Below are 19,192 nucleotides of genomic sequence, written 5' to 3'. Positions count from 1 at the left end.
GAAATGCAAATTAAAACCACTTTAAGATTTCATCTTACCCCTGTCAGACTGACAACAAATGTTGTCAAGACAACAAATGATACCAAATGTTGGAGAGGAAGTAGGGAAAGAGGAACACAAGGGAAGCCTTGTTAAAAAAAAAAAAAAAAAAAAAAAAAAAAAAAAAACCAACAACAGAACCCCAAAACCAAAAACCAAACAACAACAAAAAAACTGTATCTCCACCTGTGGAAGAATGAAACTAGACCCTTATCTTTCACCTTGCACAAAAGTCATTTCCAAATGGATCAAAGACCTCAATGTAAAGCCTGAAACTCTAAAACTGTTAGAAGAAAACATTGGCAATAACCCACAAGATATAGGTGTAGAAAAGGATTTTCTAAACTGTACATCAATTGCTCTGGAAACAAGGCCCAGCACCCACAGGGCGGCTACGAACCATCCTTAACTCCAGTTCCAGGGGAGTCCGAAGCCCCCTTCTGATCTCTGTGGCATTGCACGACATTACTAGATGAAGTAACACAGATTCAGAAATAAAACGACTTATGTTCTCCCTCATGTGTAGATCCTAGCACCAAATTCTGATAAGTGAATATGCATCCAAACATAACTACAGAAACCAGGACAATGAAATGGACCAGGGAGTTAAAGGAAAAGAAAGAATCTGAAAGAGAAGAACAGTAGGAAACAGACGTTAATAAGGGAGATATGGATAAAAATGGGATTTTTTTTTTTGTTTCGTTTTGTTTTTTGGCCTTTTTGACACAGGGTCTCCCTGTAGCCCCAGCTGTCCTGGAACTCACTATGTAGACCAGGCTGGCCTTGAACTCACAGAGATCCGCCTGCCTCTGCCTCCCAAGTGCTGGGATTAAAGGCATGCGCCACCACGCCCGGCCAAAATGAGGTTATTTTAAGAGGAGAGGGGAGGGAGGGTTATACAAGGAACCTTGGGGATAAAAGGAAAGAAGGAGTTCCAGAGAGGTGGCACCATAGGAGAAGGGTATTATTAAGGGAGAAATGGGAAAAATGGGGGCACTTTAAGTGGGGAAACCATGGTGGAAGGGTTAGACAATTCGAAAGATAAATAATGCCTAGCTAGTTTTAAAAAACCAGAGGGAACCATATTAATGGAACAACCTACTGACAAATTATACATACAACTAGCTCAAGGAATATATGTCTAGGCAAGGTTTATCTAAGAACATTTGGTCTTTGCCCAAGCTTTATCTACATAGTACATAGTAATTAAAAGTACCAGAGTGGTGGAACTAACCTTGGATGTTTAACAGACATACTTTGAGGCCTATACTAATTTGGTCAGAGGGACATAAAGGACAGTTTCTGCTCCTTGCCCTCCTAGGTTGACTAAGTTCCAGGGGACTATGAGCATCTCTCAAAATGTCCTGTAACTGTGGTGAGTCACCTGTCCTCCTGATCAAGGAGGACATGGGGACCCCATCACATGGACTTGAACCAGTGTCCAGTCTGCAAAGAGGAGTGTCAACACAGGGGAAACATTTCCTTCAAGCTTCCCAGTGAAACCAGCTACGGTTGAGTAGAACCTTTGACTTATCTTCACATAGATGGAACTAGTAAAAGAAGGGAACCAGCGGCTCCTCCCAAGCCCATGTGACCCCTGAGGAACAGATCCTCAAACAATCTTAAGAGTAAAAATAAATTGGTTTATCTGGGCCAACTGTATGGTCTTAAACACCCAAAAGTATAACCAAAGATCAAAGGGGTCAATATAATTCTTTAAGCGTCCATGTGTATAGCTAAAGGCTACATATAAGAAACAATGCGAGACAGAAGATACTTCTTTTGAGTTGTTGGCCAGGGTGGCCCAAGAGACTCCCAGACAGTAACCCAGCATAGAACTGGGAAAATGAACAGCAGACCCCAATCTTATCTAAAGGAATATTGGCAACTGATTGCTGCTAGATGAGGAAGAGCTGATATCCCAAAAACAAGGAACTCTAGATAGGCTGACTAGATTCAGCAGATGGACAAGCACTGGGGAACAGCTGGGGGCACTGACAACACAGTGGACAGTAACAGGGATGACAGAGTATATGGGCTCCCAGGGGCCAGGGGTGGAGTAGGGGTAGGGCTATAAGAGGGTGCCATTTGGGATAGGGGTATAACAATGAATAAGATTATTTGGGATGTTCTATATGAAATTCACCAAAAAAAAAAAAAAATCAAGTTTAAAAAATGAGTTATATTTGAGGAAGAAGCATAAAAATTTGCTTCATGTTAATTAGTATATGTGAAAAACATTACCATGGAAATCTACCTGATGACTTTATATCTATGCTCAGGTGCCAAGGATCTCAGAAAGTAACCAATTATGACTAGTAATAATCATATACATAGATTAGAGAAGCATGTGAAAACATCTAAGTGTTAGTACCATTAAAAATGAGTTTTTCGCATTAAAAATGTAGGAAACAGCATATCTTAAGATGAAATGGAGATCTTTAAAGGGTAAAAACTCATTCAATTTTATGTCTTACAGGGTTTATACTGAGTTCAATATTGTATGACTGCATTAATTCAACTGTGAACCTAAAAATTTACAGCCACTTTTGAAAGAGCCGCATCTTTGCTCTGGAAATTGTTATTGACTATGTTAATGCTGTAATGAAATGCTTCTTTCTAATCATGTTGTTATTAAATAAATAATTTTTTAAAGACCAAAAAATCAAAAAACAAATTACACGTTAAGTGTATGTACACACACACACACACACACACACACACACACACACACACACACCCTCATTACAGAGGATACTAAGAAGTGACAAGGCCATGGTTAGTAAGTGAAAATCAAGATGGTATCTCCCTCAATGTATTTCAAAATGAGCAAAGGCCTGGTGGGGTAAGGACACAACTTACAAAGAAGTTATGAAAGAAAGAGAAAGAACTGGTGGAGAAGGGGTCCATGCTCAGCCACATGCTCCCTTCTTCCCTGTTCTCATTCACTGAGGGATGCTCCACACTGCTCCTTGCTCTAGCACTTGTCAGTTGTCAAGCTCTGCTTCGCCCTCTGCTGGCTGTGCCCACACACTGCTCCTCCTCCTGTGATGGCCACACACCCTTCTAATCCAACTCTGGATCCTGTGGGACCATCAGCCTCTCCCAGTTTTTTGTTTGTTTTTATATTTTGGGGGAGCATGCACATGCCATGGTGCACATGTGGAAGTCAGAAGAAAACTTGCAGGAGTCAGTTCTCTCCTTCCACCATATGGGTTCCTAGGATCAAACTCACACCTTTACCCAACTGATGCATCTCTCCGGCCCCCATCTCCCAACACTAGCTCTCTAATGCACACATGCACTGCCTGCTCCCATTCCACCCACTTCCTGTGCCAGCACAAAGCTGTAATATAGAGCCTGTACACAGGGAAGACCCAGTAACTAGCTGCTGAATGAATGAGATCAGACACTCCTCTTCAGCTTTTTTCTCTCCCTCTCTGGCCCTGACTGCCTCTCAGACACAAGCACACAGCAGGGGCTCTGGCATGGACACCTGCCTCACATAGCCAGAATAACTGAACTATCATGTTTTCTTGCTCCATCATATTTCCTGCTCTTTACTCAGGAATGCTCCAAGCTAGCTCCTTCCAACACAACCCAACTCCCCACCCTGTCCTTTGTCAACAACACCAGGGCAAAACCCCTATACTGCAGCTTCCAAAATTCCTGTTTCTCACCTAATGGGGGGAAACAGTCTTACCTGGAGGGAGCCCACAGTCCTGTGATTCCACATACTCCCCAAAGCAGTCAATCTGAGCTGGGGTCACATGCCTCCACTCCTCCTCAGGAAAAGCCAAGCTCATGTCTTTAAATGGCCCCAGCCCCTGAAACAACAGGAGATTGCTATGGATGAAGAAAGAGTCCTGTGTCGGGACAGATGGCTCAGTGGGTAAAGGCTTGCTGCCAAGACTGGCAACCTGAGTTCAATTGCCAGAACCCACATGGTGGAGGAAGAGCCAATATGGAAGTCAGAAGTTATTCTCTGACCTCTGTACTCGCCCATGTAAAGATAGGACAGTAGCATCAAAACCAGGGCCAAGAGTCGAGGGGCAGTCAGTTACCCCTCCCACCCAATCAGTCGTGTGGGGGAGGGGCTAAGGATATATAAGCCAAGAACGCCATGAGGTACCTCTCTCGCTATTTTGTGTGGGCTGTCAGGAAGTCAAAGGATCTGTTTTGAGTGTGGACTTTCCAGCACAGCCATAAATGGGGGGCCGGGGGAGTGCCCACTCTTCTGTAAGTAACCACCCTATGCTCTGTTAGCAAGCCCAATAAACTTGTTAGGATTTTAAAAACAAAAAAATAAACTGCCCACTCCCAAAAGTGTTAATGTAGACCAGCCACCTTGTTCAGTCTCTGCTACCATGGCAACCCCTACCACCTTGGTGTTCCAAAAGTCACCTGCACTCCCTCCTCAAGCTTGAGCCTACTATGTATCAGCTCAAGCCCCACCTTAAGAATAGGCCATTTGCTGGGCGTGGTAACGCACGCCTTTAATCCCAGCACTTGGGAGGCAGAGACAGGTGGTCTACATAGTGAGTTCCAGGACAGCTGGGGCTACACAGAGACCCTGTCTCAAAAAAAAAGACCAAAAAAAAAAAAAAGAATAGGCCATTTATGGGCTAGAGAGATGGCTCAGCAGTTAAGAACACTGACTGCTCTTGCAAAGGACCCAGGTTCGATTCCCAACACCCACATGGCAGCTAACAACCATCTATAACTCCAGTTCCAGGGAATCCGACATCCTCTTCTGACCTCCTCAGGCATTGCACAACACAGGTGCACCTACCTAAATGCAAGCAACACACCCATACACATTAAATAAAAATAAAACATTTTTTAAGACTGCACCTAGAAAAGGCATGGGAATAGCATGGCCCTGGAAACTTTAGTGGTCAAGGCGCTTCAAATTTCCTGCTCATTCCACTTTGTGCTACATGTAACATGTTTATGAATCAATCTCCCCCAGTGATTGACCAAGCACACAAGAGACCCTTAAGACATGGCCCATGTCTGAGGCTTCTGGGACTGCCATTCTGGGAGGACAGTCCCAGGTATTTTCCTACCCGATGGATGCACTTGGGTGTTTGAAACTGGTAAAGGGCCGGGGTGTAAAGCTCAGTGGCAGAACTCTTACTCAGCGTACATGAAGCCAATAAATAAATAAATAAATAAATAAATAAATAAATAAGTAAATAAATAAAACATTTTTTAAAAAATAGGCCATTTAAGCTGGGTATGGTTCCAAGGGCACTGCACACAGTGCATTACCTACATGCAGGCAATACATGCATACACATAAGAATAAATAAATAAATAAATAAATTTTTTAAAAGTGGGTGCTGGGGATGTAGCCCAGTGTACATGCAGAAACACACGCACATTAGTAGCATACAAGAGGTACTGAGTTCAGCCTGCAGGGCTACAAAAAAAGATGTGACCAAAAAGATCAGAAAGCAAGTATGGGAGACTGGCATAGCAAACAACTGTGCCAAGAACAGTTAGCTAGATTTGAACTCAAAATCCTCCTGCCTGAAACCTGAATGCATACCCACATGCACACATATACATGCATACATACCACACACATACACACAACTCTCAAAACTGCTAAGTACCTCTATAGTAAAAGAAAACAGATAAAGCAGTGCCAGGCATGGTGGGGCATGCCTTTAATTCCAGCACTCAGGAGGCAAAGGCAGGTGGATCACTATGAGTTTAAGACTGGCCTGGTCTACATAGTGAGTTCCAAGATAGCTGGGGCTACAGGGAGACCCTGTCTCAAAAAAGAAAAAAAAATCTAGATAAAAAGAGCTTGAAAAGAGGTGCCCTTCATGGATAGACAATGGTATCCTGAAAGTGACAGGTTTTTAAACAAAATCCCAGTGCCAGGTACAGACTACTTCCCTACAAGCTCTTGGTCAGAGAGGTTCCCAAATAATCCTCCCTGCAAAAATACAGGCTGTTGCCATTGATCTTGGTTGCCCACCAGAACTACATGCTAAAGATATCATACATGTCGCTTACAGGACACAGAGAAATTAAGTTGCAACTAAAATGGAAATTAACTTCCCTACTGGCTCCTATACATAGGGCCAGAAGGTACTATGTAGGTTTGGGGGAGGGAAAACTCATCAATGGCTCACTTAGCTGTAGACCATGCATGCCCAGTCTGACCCACCAGGCAAGATATACCCACTGGTGCAGTAGTAGCTTGAGTACTTGGCAGATAGCCAATACTTTGTGATTGGATTTGAGGCCCACTCCATGGCAGTGAATCCTCACCTGCTACTAGAAACGCGGTCAAAAGCCTATGATGGAGAAGGACATGTGCACAGGGAGGAACATACGATAGCTGTTTCCCTAAAAGGACACTGTGTCAAACTTCCTTCTACATTTATACTCATGGACTAATGTCACTTTCACCTGAGGCCACGAAGCTCCTTTCTGCAGAGGGTGATGGTTAACTGGTCAAGTGCTGAGAGTAAACGACCATCGAGTGCTTGACCCTAAATGGGACATCTGTATCACCCACCTCCAAGGCCCAGGTAACATCACAGCAGATGGGATGGAAATAATTTAAGAGCTGGAGGATGAGGAATGCTATCAAGTGCCACAACTGGACATGATATAGCCATTGCCATCATGAACACCCGGCAGCAAGGGACACCACCCGGCAGCTAGGGACACCTGCACAACACTGGGCCCTTCGACATCTCATCATGGATAGAGAAGGTGCACACGAGACTTCATCCCTTCCTGAGGAGCCACTGACTATTAATGGTTGCTGGAGGTTGGGGTGTCATTTAATTTGATGGTGTCACTACTGGGGAACTAGTAGAGACAAGAAGGGGCTGAAAGGGAAAGAAAATGGAGTAACAGAGGGTCATGGGGGTGAATGTAATCATAATACATTTACGTTTATATATTATGAAACTTCCAAAAATAAAGAATAAAAATATTTTTACAGCTGAACACAGTGGCACACAATTTTAATTGCAACACTCGGAAGACAGAGGCAGGTAGCTCTGTGAAATTGAGGCCAGCTTGGTCTACATAGTGAGTTCCAGGCAAGCTGGGGCTACAGAAAGACCCTGTCTCAAAGAGACCAAAAAATTAAAAATTAAAAATAGGCCATGTTGTGACTATATGGAAATAGTCTTACAGGCTCCTGGGATCTTGCTCATATGAACTTACAGCAATGGTGTCAGCATGCACAAGACTCATGAAAACTCAAAGAGACAAAAAAACAGCACAGAACTGTGGAAATGGGCACCAATCTTAGCCAAAGAACTATTGGGCAACTGATCACTGCTTGGTGAAGGAGAGCTGATCTTCTTTAAGGGAGTGACTCTAGATAGGCTGACTAGACCCTAGTGTCTGAACTTGCACTAACCTGACTCAATGGGCCTTAACATAAATGACAGAATGCATGAAATCCAATGGGGTGGGGAGGGGGCTATGGGAGGGTGATGATGGAGACGGGGGTATAAAGATAATTAAGATGCTGTGTATGAAATATACAAAAATTCAATTAAAAAATATACTAGCCGGACGTGGTGGCACATGCCTTTAATCCCAGCACTTGGGAGGCTGAAGCAGGCGGATCTCTGTGAGTTCAAGGCCAGCCTGGTCTACATAGTGAGTTCCAGGACAGCTGGGGCTACAGGGAGACCCTGTCTCAAAAGGACAAAAAAAATACATATACTGAAATAATAAAATAAAAACAGGCCATATTCTTTAAAAATTGGAGGTTGTGCTGGAGAGATGGCTCAGGGACTAAGAGCACTTGGTGCTCTTGCAGAGGACCTGGGTTCAATTCCCAGCACCCACATGGTGGCTAACAACCACCTATAACTCCAGTTCCAGGGGTCCAACACCCTCTGCTGGCCTCCATGGATACCACACATACATGGTATACATAGATACATACAAATACTCATACACATAAAATAAAAAATCTTTTTAAGACAGGCGTGGTGGCACACACCTTTAATCCCAGCACTTGGGAGGCAGAGGCAGGGCGGATCTCTGTGAGTTCAAGTCCAGCCTGGTCTACATAGTGAGTTCCAAGACATCAGGAGCTACAGGGAGACCCTGTCTCAAAAAGACCAAAAAAAAAAAAAATCTTTTTAAAAAAAATGTCCAGTCAGTGAGATAGCTGAGTGGGTAAAGGTGCTTGTTGCCAAGCCTGACAACCTGATTTCAATCCTAAGAACCCACATGATGATAGGAGAGAACGCCCCCAAGCTGTCCTCTGACATCCCCATATGCACCATGACACACGTACACGCACAATAAACAAATGCAATTAAAAACAATTTTATATGGGCTGGAGAGATGGCTCAGCAGTTGAGAGCACTGACTGCTCTAGCAAAGAACCTGGGTTCAATTCCCAGCACTCCACGGCAGTTAACAACCATCTGTAATTCCAGTTCCAGGGGATCCTATGCCCTCTTCTGACCTCCATGGGCACTGCACAACACAGGTGCACACGTGTACGCAATACACTCATACACATAAAAATAGTAATAAATTTTTTTCAACTTTATAATGTGTTGTGGGGCTAGAGATTTAGCTCTGCTGGTAGTATGCTTACCTACCATGGATAAAGCACTGGGTTCCGTCCCTGGCACCCAAGAGATGAAGGCAAGAGATCACCCGTGGCACTCAAGAGGCTAAGGCAGGAAGACCTTCAGTTTAAGGCTAGCCTGGGCTACCTTGATAGCAAGACCCTTTCTCAAAAAAAGAAAAAAGAAAGAAGGGAAGAAGGGAGGGAGAGAGGGAGGGAGGGAGGGAGGAAAAGGATCTGTAAGGTTTAGATGTGGTATGAGGCCGAGTACAGTTAACCATGGGGACAGAGGTGCAGAGGAGAGCAACACACTTGTACCATCAGAGCAAAAGAGGCAGTCACCGGCTTTGAGAATGGTGCCTTGCTGTGAAGGGAAAGCCTGGGGAGGGGAACATCAGTCAAAGCAGCATCAAGAAGAAGGGGAACTGAAGGTGTAGCTCAGTTGATGGGGCACTCACCTAGCATACCTAAAGCCTGGGTCGCCCAGTACTGCATAAATGGGCATGTTGGTGCACGTCTGTAATCCCAGCACTTGGGAGGTAGGGAGAAGGGTCAGGAGCTTAAGGTCTGAGATCCTCAGTTTCATATTTTAAATTATTTACATATGAGTGTTTCACCCGCATGTTAAGTGTCCCACACTTACATGCAAGTGTGCAATGCCTGCAGAGGCCAGAAGAGGGTGAGGTATCCCCAGGAACTGGAGTTAGAATTATTAGCCATCATGTGGGTGCTGGGAACAAAACCTGGGTCCTATGCAAAAGCAGCCAGTGCTCTTAACTGCTGAGCCATCTCTCCAGGCCCTAAATATTTTCTTTTCAGTTTTATTTTTTATTTTTACTTATTTGTATGTGTCTGTCTGTATGCTACGTGTGCTGATGCCCATGGACGCCAGAAGCAGCATCGGATTCCCTGGAACTGCAGTTAAAGGCAACTGTAAGCCACCTGACATGGGTCCTGGGAAACCAACTGGGTTTTCTGGAAGAGCAGGAAGAGCTCTTAACAGCTGAGCCATTTCTCCAGCCCCATCAGCTACATATTGAGTTCGAGGCCAGCGTGGGCTACATGAGACCAGACCATCTCAAAAAAAAAAAAAAAAAAGAAGAAAAAAAAAAAAATCTCCAATGGGAGTCAGCTCACCTGGGATGTTGCTGCAAGGAACCCAGCAGTCATCTCTTGGTCTCTGGTGTTCACTGATGGGAGGCCTGGACCCGCCTGAAGAATGGGCAGTGCTGAGCAGGACCAAAGCAGGACAAAGATCAGAGCTGTCACTGGCCCATTCAAAGGCACCTCACCCCAAACACATACAACCTCAGAACCCACACACTCTACCAGGAATCGCTTTGCTGCCACACTGACCCACAGATGGGAGTCTGGGTGTCCCCTGCCCCGTTGTTGGCTAACACAACAGCCCTGTCCCTTCAGGGCCAGTCAAGCTCCCTGGTCACTTGTAGGGATAGCCCCCTCTGAAATTCAGTAATAAAGGAAGTCTCATTTGGGTGTGGTTTGTCCCCTCAATTAATATTCTCTGGTATCACCTGCACAGTTCCTGGTAGTTTCTAGAAGGGATGGGAGGGAAAGGGAGAAGAAATGGTAAGAGAACATGACAGCAGAGACACCCCCAAGACAGGTTAGTCAAGGTGCAGAACAATTTCATCTTCTTCCTACCAGGGTAGAAGCAGCAGCCCAGAATCTACCTTATAATTTCTGAGTTTCTGAAGGAACTGGGAATAGGAGTTGCAGAGTTTTCCAGACCCTTCCAGCCCCACCATCTGCATCATACCTTGCTCCTGGAAGACCTGTGTTCCATCTCCAGGGCCCTGGCTCAGCTGCTCCTCTGTGTTTTGGTCTAGGCCTTGAACCCTTTCCCCATGGGGCATTGCCCACTCCGGTTTGACTTCCACAGGTCCCAGGTGAACACCTGACTGCCAAGAGCCTCCGCCAAGGTCTGTCTCCTGCTGTTCTCCCTGAGCATGGCATGGAACCTAAGAGTAGTCCCCAGTACCAATTAGAATGATGCTTGAGGCTGGAATGACAAGTCCAGTTAAAACCAAGGGGGCCAGAGGGAAGGACAGTGGTTAAGAGCACTGACTGCTCTTGCAGAGTACCTGGGTTCAGTTCCCAGCACCCACATGGCATCTAACAACCATCCATAACTCCAGTCTCAGGGGATCCAATATGCTGTTCTGGCCTCTATGGGCATTGCACACATGTGGTGCATTTACATACATGCAGGCAAAACATTCATACACATAAAATAAAAATAAAACTGCCAGATGTGGTAGCACACACCTTTAATCCCAGCACTTGGGAGGCAGAGGCAGGCGGATCTCTGTGAGTTCAAGGCCAGCCTGGTCTACATAGTGAGTTCCAGGACAGCTGGGGCTACAGGGAGACCCTGTCTCAAAAAGACCAATAAGTAAATAAATAAATAATTTTAATTAGAAAAAGAAAAGGCAGCCAGGGACTTAAAGTGGCTGGCTGCATCACACTGGCATGCATGTAGGCAAAACATTCAAACACATAAAGACAGGAGCTCTTGTAGCTTACGAGGATTACTCCTGTCTCTGCCTCCCATCCTACCACAGAAGTGTTGGGATTATAGACACACACTACCTCACCTGATTTTCTTCTGTAGGTCCTGAGGATCCCAACTCAGGATCATGCTTGCATGCCAATTGCTTTACCCACCGAGCCATCTCCCCAGCTCCTGGCTCTTCTTGCTAAAATTCCCACTGCTCTCCAGAAACACCCTCAGAGAGTTGGTAGACAGTGGAGGAACTCCTGTGCCTCACCCACTCCCACCACTTCCTCAAACTTCTCCATTCTCTGAGTCCCACACCAATTGAGCAAGACCAGGACACCCTCTTCTCACCCACCGCCTTGGCCTCCAGTGTGCTCCCAGTCAGGCCCTCCACCATGGCCACCAAGGCCTTGCCGCTCTCTGGGCTGTGTTCCCGGATCCAGGCATAGAACTCTCGGGGCAGAATGGTCAGGAACTGCTCCAACACCAGCAGTTCCAGGATCTGCTCCTTGGTGTGCAGCTCAGGCCTCAGCCACCGACGACAAAGCTCTTGGAGCTCCCTGAGGGCTTCCTGGGGACCTGCAGCCTCCTGGTAGCGGAACTGGCGAAACCTCAGACGGAAAGTCTCTGGACTAGAATCTTCCCTTGCCCTGGCCCAGGGCAATTCCTTCTCCAGTTTTACCACTGGAACTCCCATGTGCTGCTGAGGCTCTCCAGCCATCTCTGGATGCTCTTTCAACATATTCACACTCCCAGAAGACTGATGACAACAGAAAGGACTCTTGAAAACATGAAACACACGAAGAGTCAGTCCATCCAATTCTGTGTCTATACCAATGGCTACTCTGCTTAGGAACTTGGTAATAACCAAAATGAGGAATCTTCAGAAGGCTGAACATACAACCAGAAGGTCCTATCAATTAAACTGGGATTCAGGCCGGGCGTGCTATCCCACACCTTTAATCCCAGCACTCAGGAGGCAGAGGCAGAGACAGGCAAATTTCTTTTTTCTGAGAGTCTCACAGTCTACATAGTGAATTCCAGGCCAGCAAGGGCTACAGGGAGACCCTGTCTCAAAAGGACCAAAACATAAAATAATAAAAATAACTGGAACTTAATGGGAGGTATGAAAAAATAGGCAAATTAAGACATATTTTGGAGGTTAAAATCAATTCACTAGTGGCTCAGTCTAAGACAAAGCAACACAGGCTCTTGCCACTGCTCCTGGTTGCCCACCAAACCAGATGGTAAGACCCTACAGATGAAGACACAATACACTTTGGTTGCAAGACACAGAGTAATAAAGCTGGAACTGACCAGGAATCTTCCTCCCTGCTGGCCAGCTCTCATAGTGCTGGAAGGTGCTATGCAGGTTGCTGGGGAAGAAAAGCCATCAATGGTATTACCCAATGGTGAAGTCAGCATAATGTTAACAACCTGCCAGGCAAGATGTGCCTACCAGTGTAATAGCGGCATGAAGGTTATGGGGGTAACCAACCAGTTTTCTGACTGAATATGAGGTTTTCCCCACAAGAGAAAACTCATGCCTGATAATGTAAACCTGGTCAAAGGTCCATGACCAGGGCCAGGCATGGCAGCAAACACCTTTAGTCCCAGTACTCGGGGGGCAGAGGCAGAGGCAGGCAAATTTCTTTTTTCTTTTTTTTTCTTTTTTTTTTTTTTTTTTTTTTTTTTTTTTTTTTTTTTGTAGGTGAGTGCACCCATGTTGTGCAATGCCCTCAGAGGACAGAAGAGGCTGTTGGATCCCCTGGAACTGGAGTTACAGACAGTTGTTAGCTGCCATGTGGGTGCTGGGATTCAAACCCAGGTCTTCTGCAAGAACAGTCTGTGTCTTAACCTCTGAGCTATCTTTCCAGCCCCAGACAGGCAGATTTCTATGAGATTGAGGTCAGCCTAGTCTACATAGTCAATGCCAGGCCAGCTGAGGCTACAGGAAGACCCTGTCTCAAAAAACAAAGCAAAACAAAAAAGAAGGGCTGGAGAGAGAGCTCAGCAGTGAAGAGCACTGGATGCCCTTGAAGAAGATCCAGGTTCAGTTCCCAGTACCCACATAGCAGCTAACAACCATCCATAACTCCTGTTTCAGGAGATCCAATGCCCTCTTCTGGCCTCCACAGGCATTGCATGCATGGGTGCACTTCTATCCATACCCGCAAAACACTCATACACATAAAATAAAAATAAGTAATTTTTTTTTAATTTCTTTAAAAAAAAAAAAAAAGCCCATGGCTGAGAAGATAATACACCTAGGAGAGAACCTACTACTGTTGTTTTGCTAAATAGACATGCCAAACTGCCTTTTAAATATATTTTTCTTTTTTTTTTTTTGGTCTTTTTGAGACAGGGTCTCCCTGTAGCCCCAGCTGGCCTGAAACTCACTACGTAGACCAGGCTGGCCTCGAACTCAGAGATCCACCTGCCTCTGCCTCCCAAGTGCTGGGACTACATGGACTACATGTGTTGCACCACCACGCCCAGCTTATTATTTTTATTTTTATGTGTATGAGTACATTGCCTGTATGGATGTAAGTATACCTGTGTTCTGCAATGTCTGTGGAGGTCAGAAGTGGGCATCCAGATCCCCTGGAACTGGAGTTATGGACAATAGTTAGCCACCATATGGGTGCTAGGAACTGAACCCAGGTCTTCTGCAATAACAGCCAGTGCTTTTAACCACTGAGCCATCTCTCCAGCCCCTAATTATTTATATTTATATGCATAAATTAGCACTGCCCTCAATATTGGTCAGAGAAGTCAATGCAGACTCATAACTGGCCAAAGTGCTGAGAATAGTGACTGCTGTGCTCAGCCCATGGAATATCTACATCAACATCCTCAAGGTTCAGGGAAGGGAACAGAAAGAATGTGAGAGCCAGAAGAGGAGACCTGTGAAATACTGTCTTCTGAACGTGACACAGTTGCACACATGAACTCACTGCAGCTGTGGTCAGCTGCACAAGACCTGAGAGGACAAGAAGGAAGGAGGTGTGTTGTAGGTGTCCAGGGGGAGTGGGAGACTTGGAGTGGATATGATCAAAAAACACGGTATATATATATGAAACTGTCAAAAGAATGAAAAAAAGATTTCTGCTTGGTTTTGGGTTTTTTTTGTGTGTTTTGGTTGTTTTGGTTTGTTTTTTTGTTTTTTTGTTTTTTTTTTTTTGAGACAGGATCTCCCTGTAGCCCCAGCTGGCTTGGAACTCACAACGTAGACCAGGCTGGCCTTGGTCTCAGAAAGATCCACCTGCCTCTGCTTCCTGAGTCCTGGGATTAAAGGGGTGACATATACAGCAAGGTCTCCCTCCCCAAACACCAGAGGTTTAAAAAGGAGAAAGATTAGCAGACTGGTGGAGGCTGCCTGTAATCTCAGCATAGGGAGACAGAGGCAGGATAGTGAATTCCAGGACAGCCTGGGCTACAAAGCTGGAAGAGAAAGGAAAATTAGGAAAGCAAGGGAAGGGAAGAGGGAAGTGAAATAGTGGAAGGGAGAAAAGGGTAGGAGAGGGGGGATGAACTGAAGGAAGGGAGACAGGCCGGGAGGGAAACATTATTCCTGAGGAAGAGGGTCCTAGCAGACTGGAAGATGAATCTTGTTTACCTCCAAAGGAGGAGGCTGGAGAAACAGACCTTGAGCCTAACCGCACCAACGCTCCCTTGTTAGCAGGCGCAACTAGCAGGAGACACGCCCCGAACATGCCAATACTCTACTGAAGGTTTGTGTGCCTCTCTACACCCTCCCTGCTTAAACCAATTTCACATTTTCCATCTACAGCATGCATCTGCTCTACTGCATCAAGAGCTCCCGTGCACAGCTTTCCCCTATTGCATGGCTCGCTCCAAACGTGCATTCGCCGCGCGTGGGTGCAAATGTTTACGAGAGCCGCCAGATACCCCACGGCCATGAGGCCTCCAGGCCTCGAAAACAGAAGGTGCCACGTGGCTTCTCGCAGTGCCTGTCCTGCAGCTCTTTCTAAAATGCTTCGTATCGGTTTTTTTCGGAGTTCCACCTCGGGTCAAGGTCTTCCTGGTGCTCGTGGACACCCTGCGCCAGCTTCCCCCCAAGCCTGGCTGGGCCAGGATCAGCGTGGATCTTACCTGAGCCACAGCTGCGCCTGGAGCTGCAAGCGGAGGGGCCTCAATCGCCCCGCCAGAATCTGTCTGCACCTGCCCGGGGCTCGCCTGGGCCCTGCGCCGACCGGAAGTGAGTGGCGGATGCTGTCAGGCAGGTGGCCTATGGAAAGAGAGTCTTTCCGTTTCCTCTCTAGGACTCTGGGAGGTCTGGGAAGCAGCTACATCTCGATGGTCATTTATCCCCACCCCGCCGCTTAAAGCCCTCTCCAGGCTCTCCAGTGCCTGGCTCTATTGCACCTTAGTGTTGGTTAGTTGTTTGTTTGTTTTGTTTAATTTAATGAGTCTCTGCATTACCCTCTGCAAAAGGAGACTCTCTGCCCTAGGCTGAGAGCCTCACTGATCTATGGCTATAAACATAAATGATTAAATTTTGTTATATGTTATTTATGTATGTGTTCACTGTTTCTCTCTCCCTCCCCTCCCCCTCCCCCTCTCCCTCTATATCACAGGGCAACCAGCAGGCGTCAGTGCCCTCCCTTTACCTTGTAGGTCCTCAGGATTGAACTCAGGTCAGCAGGCTTGACAGCAAGTGACTTTACACACCGAGCCTCTTGCCCACTCCCAAACATAAATATTTAAAAGGAAAATTGACAGTACATTCATTTAGGAACTACAATGGTTAGTTTTGTCAACTGGACACAATCTAGAATCACCTGAAGAGTCTCAATGAGGGATTGTCTAGATCAGGTTGGCCTGTGGGCATGTGTAAGAGTATCTTCTGTTAATTGATGTGGGAAGACTTAATCTACTCTGTGGGACACCATTCCCTGCATTTGGGGTCCTGGACTATACAAGAATGGAGAAAGCAAGCTGAGTGTTAGCATGCATGACTGTGTTCCTGACTGTGGATGTGATGTGACATGTCTGCTTCAAGCTCCTGCTGCCTGGACTTGCTGACAAAGATGGGCAGTAACCTGGAACTGAAAGCTAAAATAAATCCTTTCTCCCCTGTTTTTGTCAGGGTATTTGTTACAGCAACTGGAAAGGAAACTAGGACAGGGAGACAATGGTAATGTGTTCCCCACCAGAGCCCACGACCTCCCCAAATACAGGCTTGTGACCAAGTTTTGTTTTCTAAACTAGGTTTATAGCTGCAGGTGTGTATTCCCTGCGGTAAAGCAGGCTGAAAATCCAATCACTAAGCAGTTTGTTACTCATAAAATAGTCATGCTGCTATTGCACCAGTGGGCAGATTGCCTGGCAGATTGGCACTGTGGTCTATAACTGGGAAAGACTTTTCTCCCCCAGCAGCCTGAGGAGCACCTTCCAGTATTATGAACTGCCAGCAGGGAGGGGGTTTCCAGCTTGGTTCTGTTTTGATTTCTCTATGTTCTGTAACCAAAGTGTGTTGTGTCTTCAGCAAAAGGGTCTCTTTGGGGATTTAGGGTTGTGGTTTTGTTTGGGACACAGTTTCACTGTATATTCCTGGCTAGCCTAGGACTCACCACATAAACCAGGCTGGTCTTGAACTCACAAAGATCTGCCTGCCTCTGCTAAGATTGAAGGTGTGCACCACCATGCCCAGCCAGCAATAGGGTCTTAGCACCTAGTTCTGCACCTCCATGCCTTTGCACCTTTTGCCTCTGTGGAAAGGACCCTGTGTATGGCACATGCCTGGGCATAGAGCTTTGGAGTCTGGAGATAACAGGTGTCTGTGTCATGTCTCCACATGGTGTGTTGTGTAAGGCTTGGACCAGAGGGTGATGAAGAAGTAGTGCTGGACAAAAGGGGCCTGTGGGTAAGTGGTGGGGCAGGGTAGGGGTGGCTGTGATCTGAGAAAGCTTCCTGGAGGAGGATGACACACCTGAGTTGTTTGGGAAGATGAGTCACAAAATGCCTCCAGGGGCAGGAGAGATGGTCCAGCCCCTAAAATGCTTCCGGGAAATTCTCCTGTCTCTGCTTCCAATCTCACTATAGGATGAATTATTGGCTTGACTTTATATAGGTTCAGGAATCCAAACTCAGGTCCCCACAAATTTATGGCAAATGTTACCCACTGAGACATGTCCCCAATCCTTAAGTTTTAATGTAGTCAATCTTTTTTTTTTTTTTTTTTTTTTTTTGAGGCAAGGTCTCCCTGTAGCCCCAGCTGGCCTGGAACTCACTATGTAGACCAGGCTGGCCTCAGAATCTCAGAGATTCCCCTGTCTCTGCCTCCGGAGTGCTGGGATTAAGTGTGCACCACCACACCCAGTTAGCCCAATATACTTTTTTCATGTTTTATACCCCATTTAAGAAAATATTTACTAGCTGAATGTGGTGGCACACACCATTGATCCCAGCACTCGACTTGAGATAGGGTCTCCTTGTAGCCCCAGCTGGCCTGGAACTCCCTATGTAGACCAGGCTGGCCTCAGAATCTCAGAGAGATTCGCCTGTCTCTGCCTCAGAGTGCTAGGATTAAAGGTGTGTGCCACCACACCCAAATAAAACAGTATTTTTTATCAAAATATTTTCTCTTTTTTTCAGAGATTTATTTTTATGTGTATGAGTGTTTTACCTGCATGTATATATGGGCACCACATGCCAGTAATGCCCACAGACACCAAGAAAAGGGTGTCGGATCCCCTGAACTGGAATTACAAACAGTTGTTAGCTGCTACGTGGGTACTGGGCACAGAACCGAGGTCTTCTCTAAGAGCAGCCAGCGTTCTTAACCTCTGAGGCAGCTCTCCAGTCCCTCATCGTGACTTTTTCATGTACGTCATGTTCTTTGTTCACTTCACCTTTTCTGTCTTAACAGGACGATTAATCTGCTCAAAGTGAGTCCACTATCTAGAGGAAGAAGCATGAATGGTTTTTGGTTTTTGGGGATGGCTTCATATAGCCCAGGCTGGCCTCAAACTTGCTATGTAACCAAAGATGATTCTGAACTCCTGATCCTCCTGCCTCTATCTCCTGAGTGCTGGGATTAGAGGAATGTACCACCATGCCCCACATGACCCTATATTTTTAACTAGCTAGATTTAATATTGTATCTAACAAAAGTACTATAAAAGATAGAGCCAGAGGCTGGGCATGGTGGTGCACTCTTTTAGTCCCAGCACTCAGGTGGCAGAGGCAGGCAGATCTCAAGGCCAGCCTGGACTACATATTGAGTTCCAGGCCAGCTGGGGCTACAGGGGTACCCTGTCTCAAAACGACCAAAAAAAAAAAAAGAGCCAGACATGGCGCACGCCTTTAATCCCAGCACTTGGGAGGCAGAGGCAGGCAGATCTCTGAGTTTGAGGCTGGCCTGGTCTACATATCAAGTTCCAGGCCAGGTAGGGCTTCAGGGAAACCCTATCTCAAAAAGACAAAAACAAAAGATAGATGATAGACCAACCAAATTCTCTGGGAAATACCTAATTCTGTTGAAACAGGAGTATTATCATAAAGCAGGTGGCATTTCTATTGGGATTACAGACATGAGGATTTTCCCATTCAGGAAAGGACGGGAAAAGGGCACTGGTGTCAGAGAGACTGATGCTTGGTAAGACATGCATATCTGAAGAAGATGGTGTGTTAAAAGATTGCCGATGTACTTCATGGACCCAAATTCATATCAATAAGAGAAAGAAGGCTGGGTGGGCATGGTGGTACATGCCTCTCATCCTAGTACTTAGACCACCTCAATTTCAAGGCCAGCCTGGGCTACATAGTGAGTCTGAGATCAGCCTGAGTTACATAAAGAATTTGAGGACAGCCTGGATTGCATATAACTAAGGGGGTGGTGGGGAAACAGACCCACCCACCACCCACTCAGCCCTCTGACTCCAGGAAAGAATGAGGCAGAGCCAATACACTGATACTGACCTGCCCATTCTCCTCTGAAGCCCAAACTCTCTGAGCTCAGGCTTCCAACATCAGATCAGTCTTGAAAAAGCTTCCCCTTTATCCCCAACCCTTCCCTCAAACACATACTG

At 46.1% G+C, this 19,192-nt stretch overlaps 1 protein-coding gene across 7 annotated transcripts in view; it reads right to left on the bottom strand.

Annotated features, from left to right (window-relative positions):
* Zscan25 (zinc finger and SCAN domain containing 25) overlaps positions 1-19,192 on the bottom strand; it is a 36,014-nt gene that overhangs the window by 7,780 nt on the left and 9,042 nt on the right. The window contains exons 1-5 of one of the 7 annotated variants that reach the window (XM_008824071.3): positions 15,252-15,398; positions 11,491-11,916; positions 10,395-10,596; positions 9,752-9,843; positions 3,743-3,866 (exon numbers count right to left, since the gene is read on the bottom strand). In XM_008824071.3, coding sequence (XP_008822293.1) covers positions 3,743-3,866; positions 9,752-9,843; positions 10,395-10,596; positions 11,491-11,877 — 805 coding nt within the window. In that variant the 5' untranslated portion in view covers positions 11,878-11,916; positions 15,252-15,398. Of the gene's footprint in view, positions 1-3,742; positions 3,867-9,751; positions 9,844-10,394; positions 10,597-11,486; positions 11,917-12,452; positions 12,797-15,251; positions 15,399-19,192 lie in introns of those variants that run through there. The other 6 variants (XM_029559109.1, XM_029559106.1, XM_029559108.1 and 3 more) reach the window with 6 other exon arrangements.

Source organism: Nannospalax galili, unplaced genomic scaffold (assembly GCF_000622305.1).
Source record: "Nannospalax galili isolate Female #2095 unplaced genomic scaffold, S.galili_v1.0 scaffold809, whole genome shotgun sequence".
Classification (NCBI taxonomy): Eukaryota; Metazoa; Chordata; class Mammalia; order Rodentia; family Spalacidae; genus Nannospalax; species Nannospalax galili.
The sequence above is the reverse complement of the archived record's forward strand: the minus strand, read 5'-3'. Positions and strand labels throughout refer to the sequence as shown.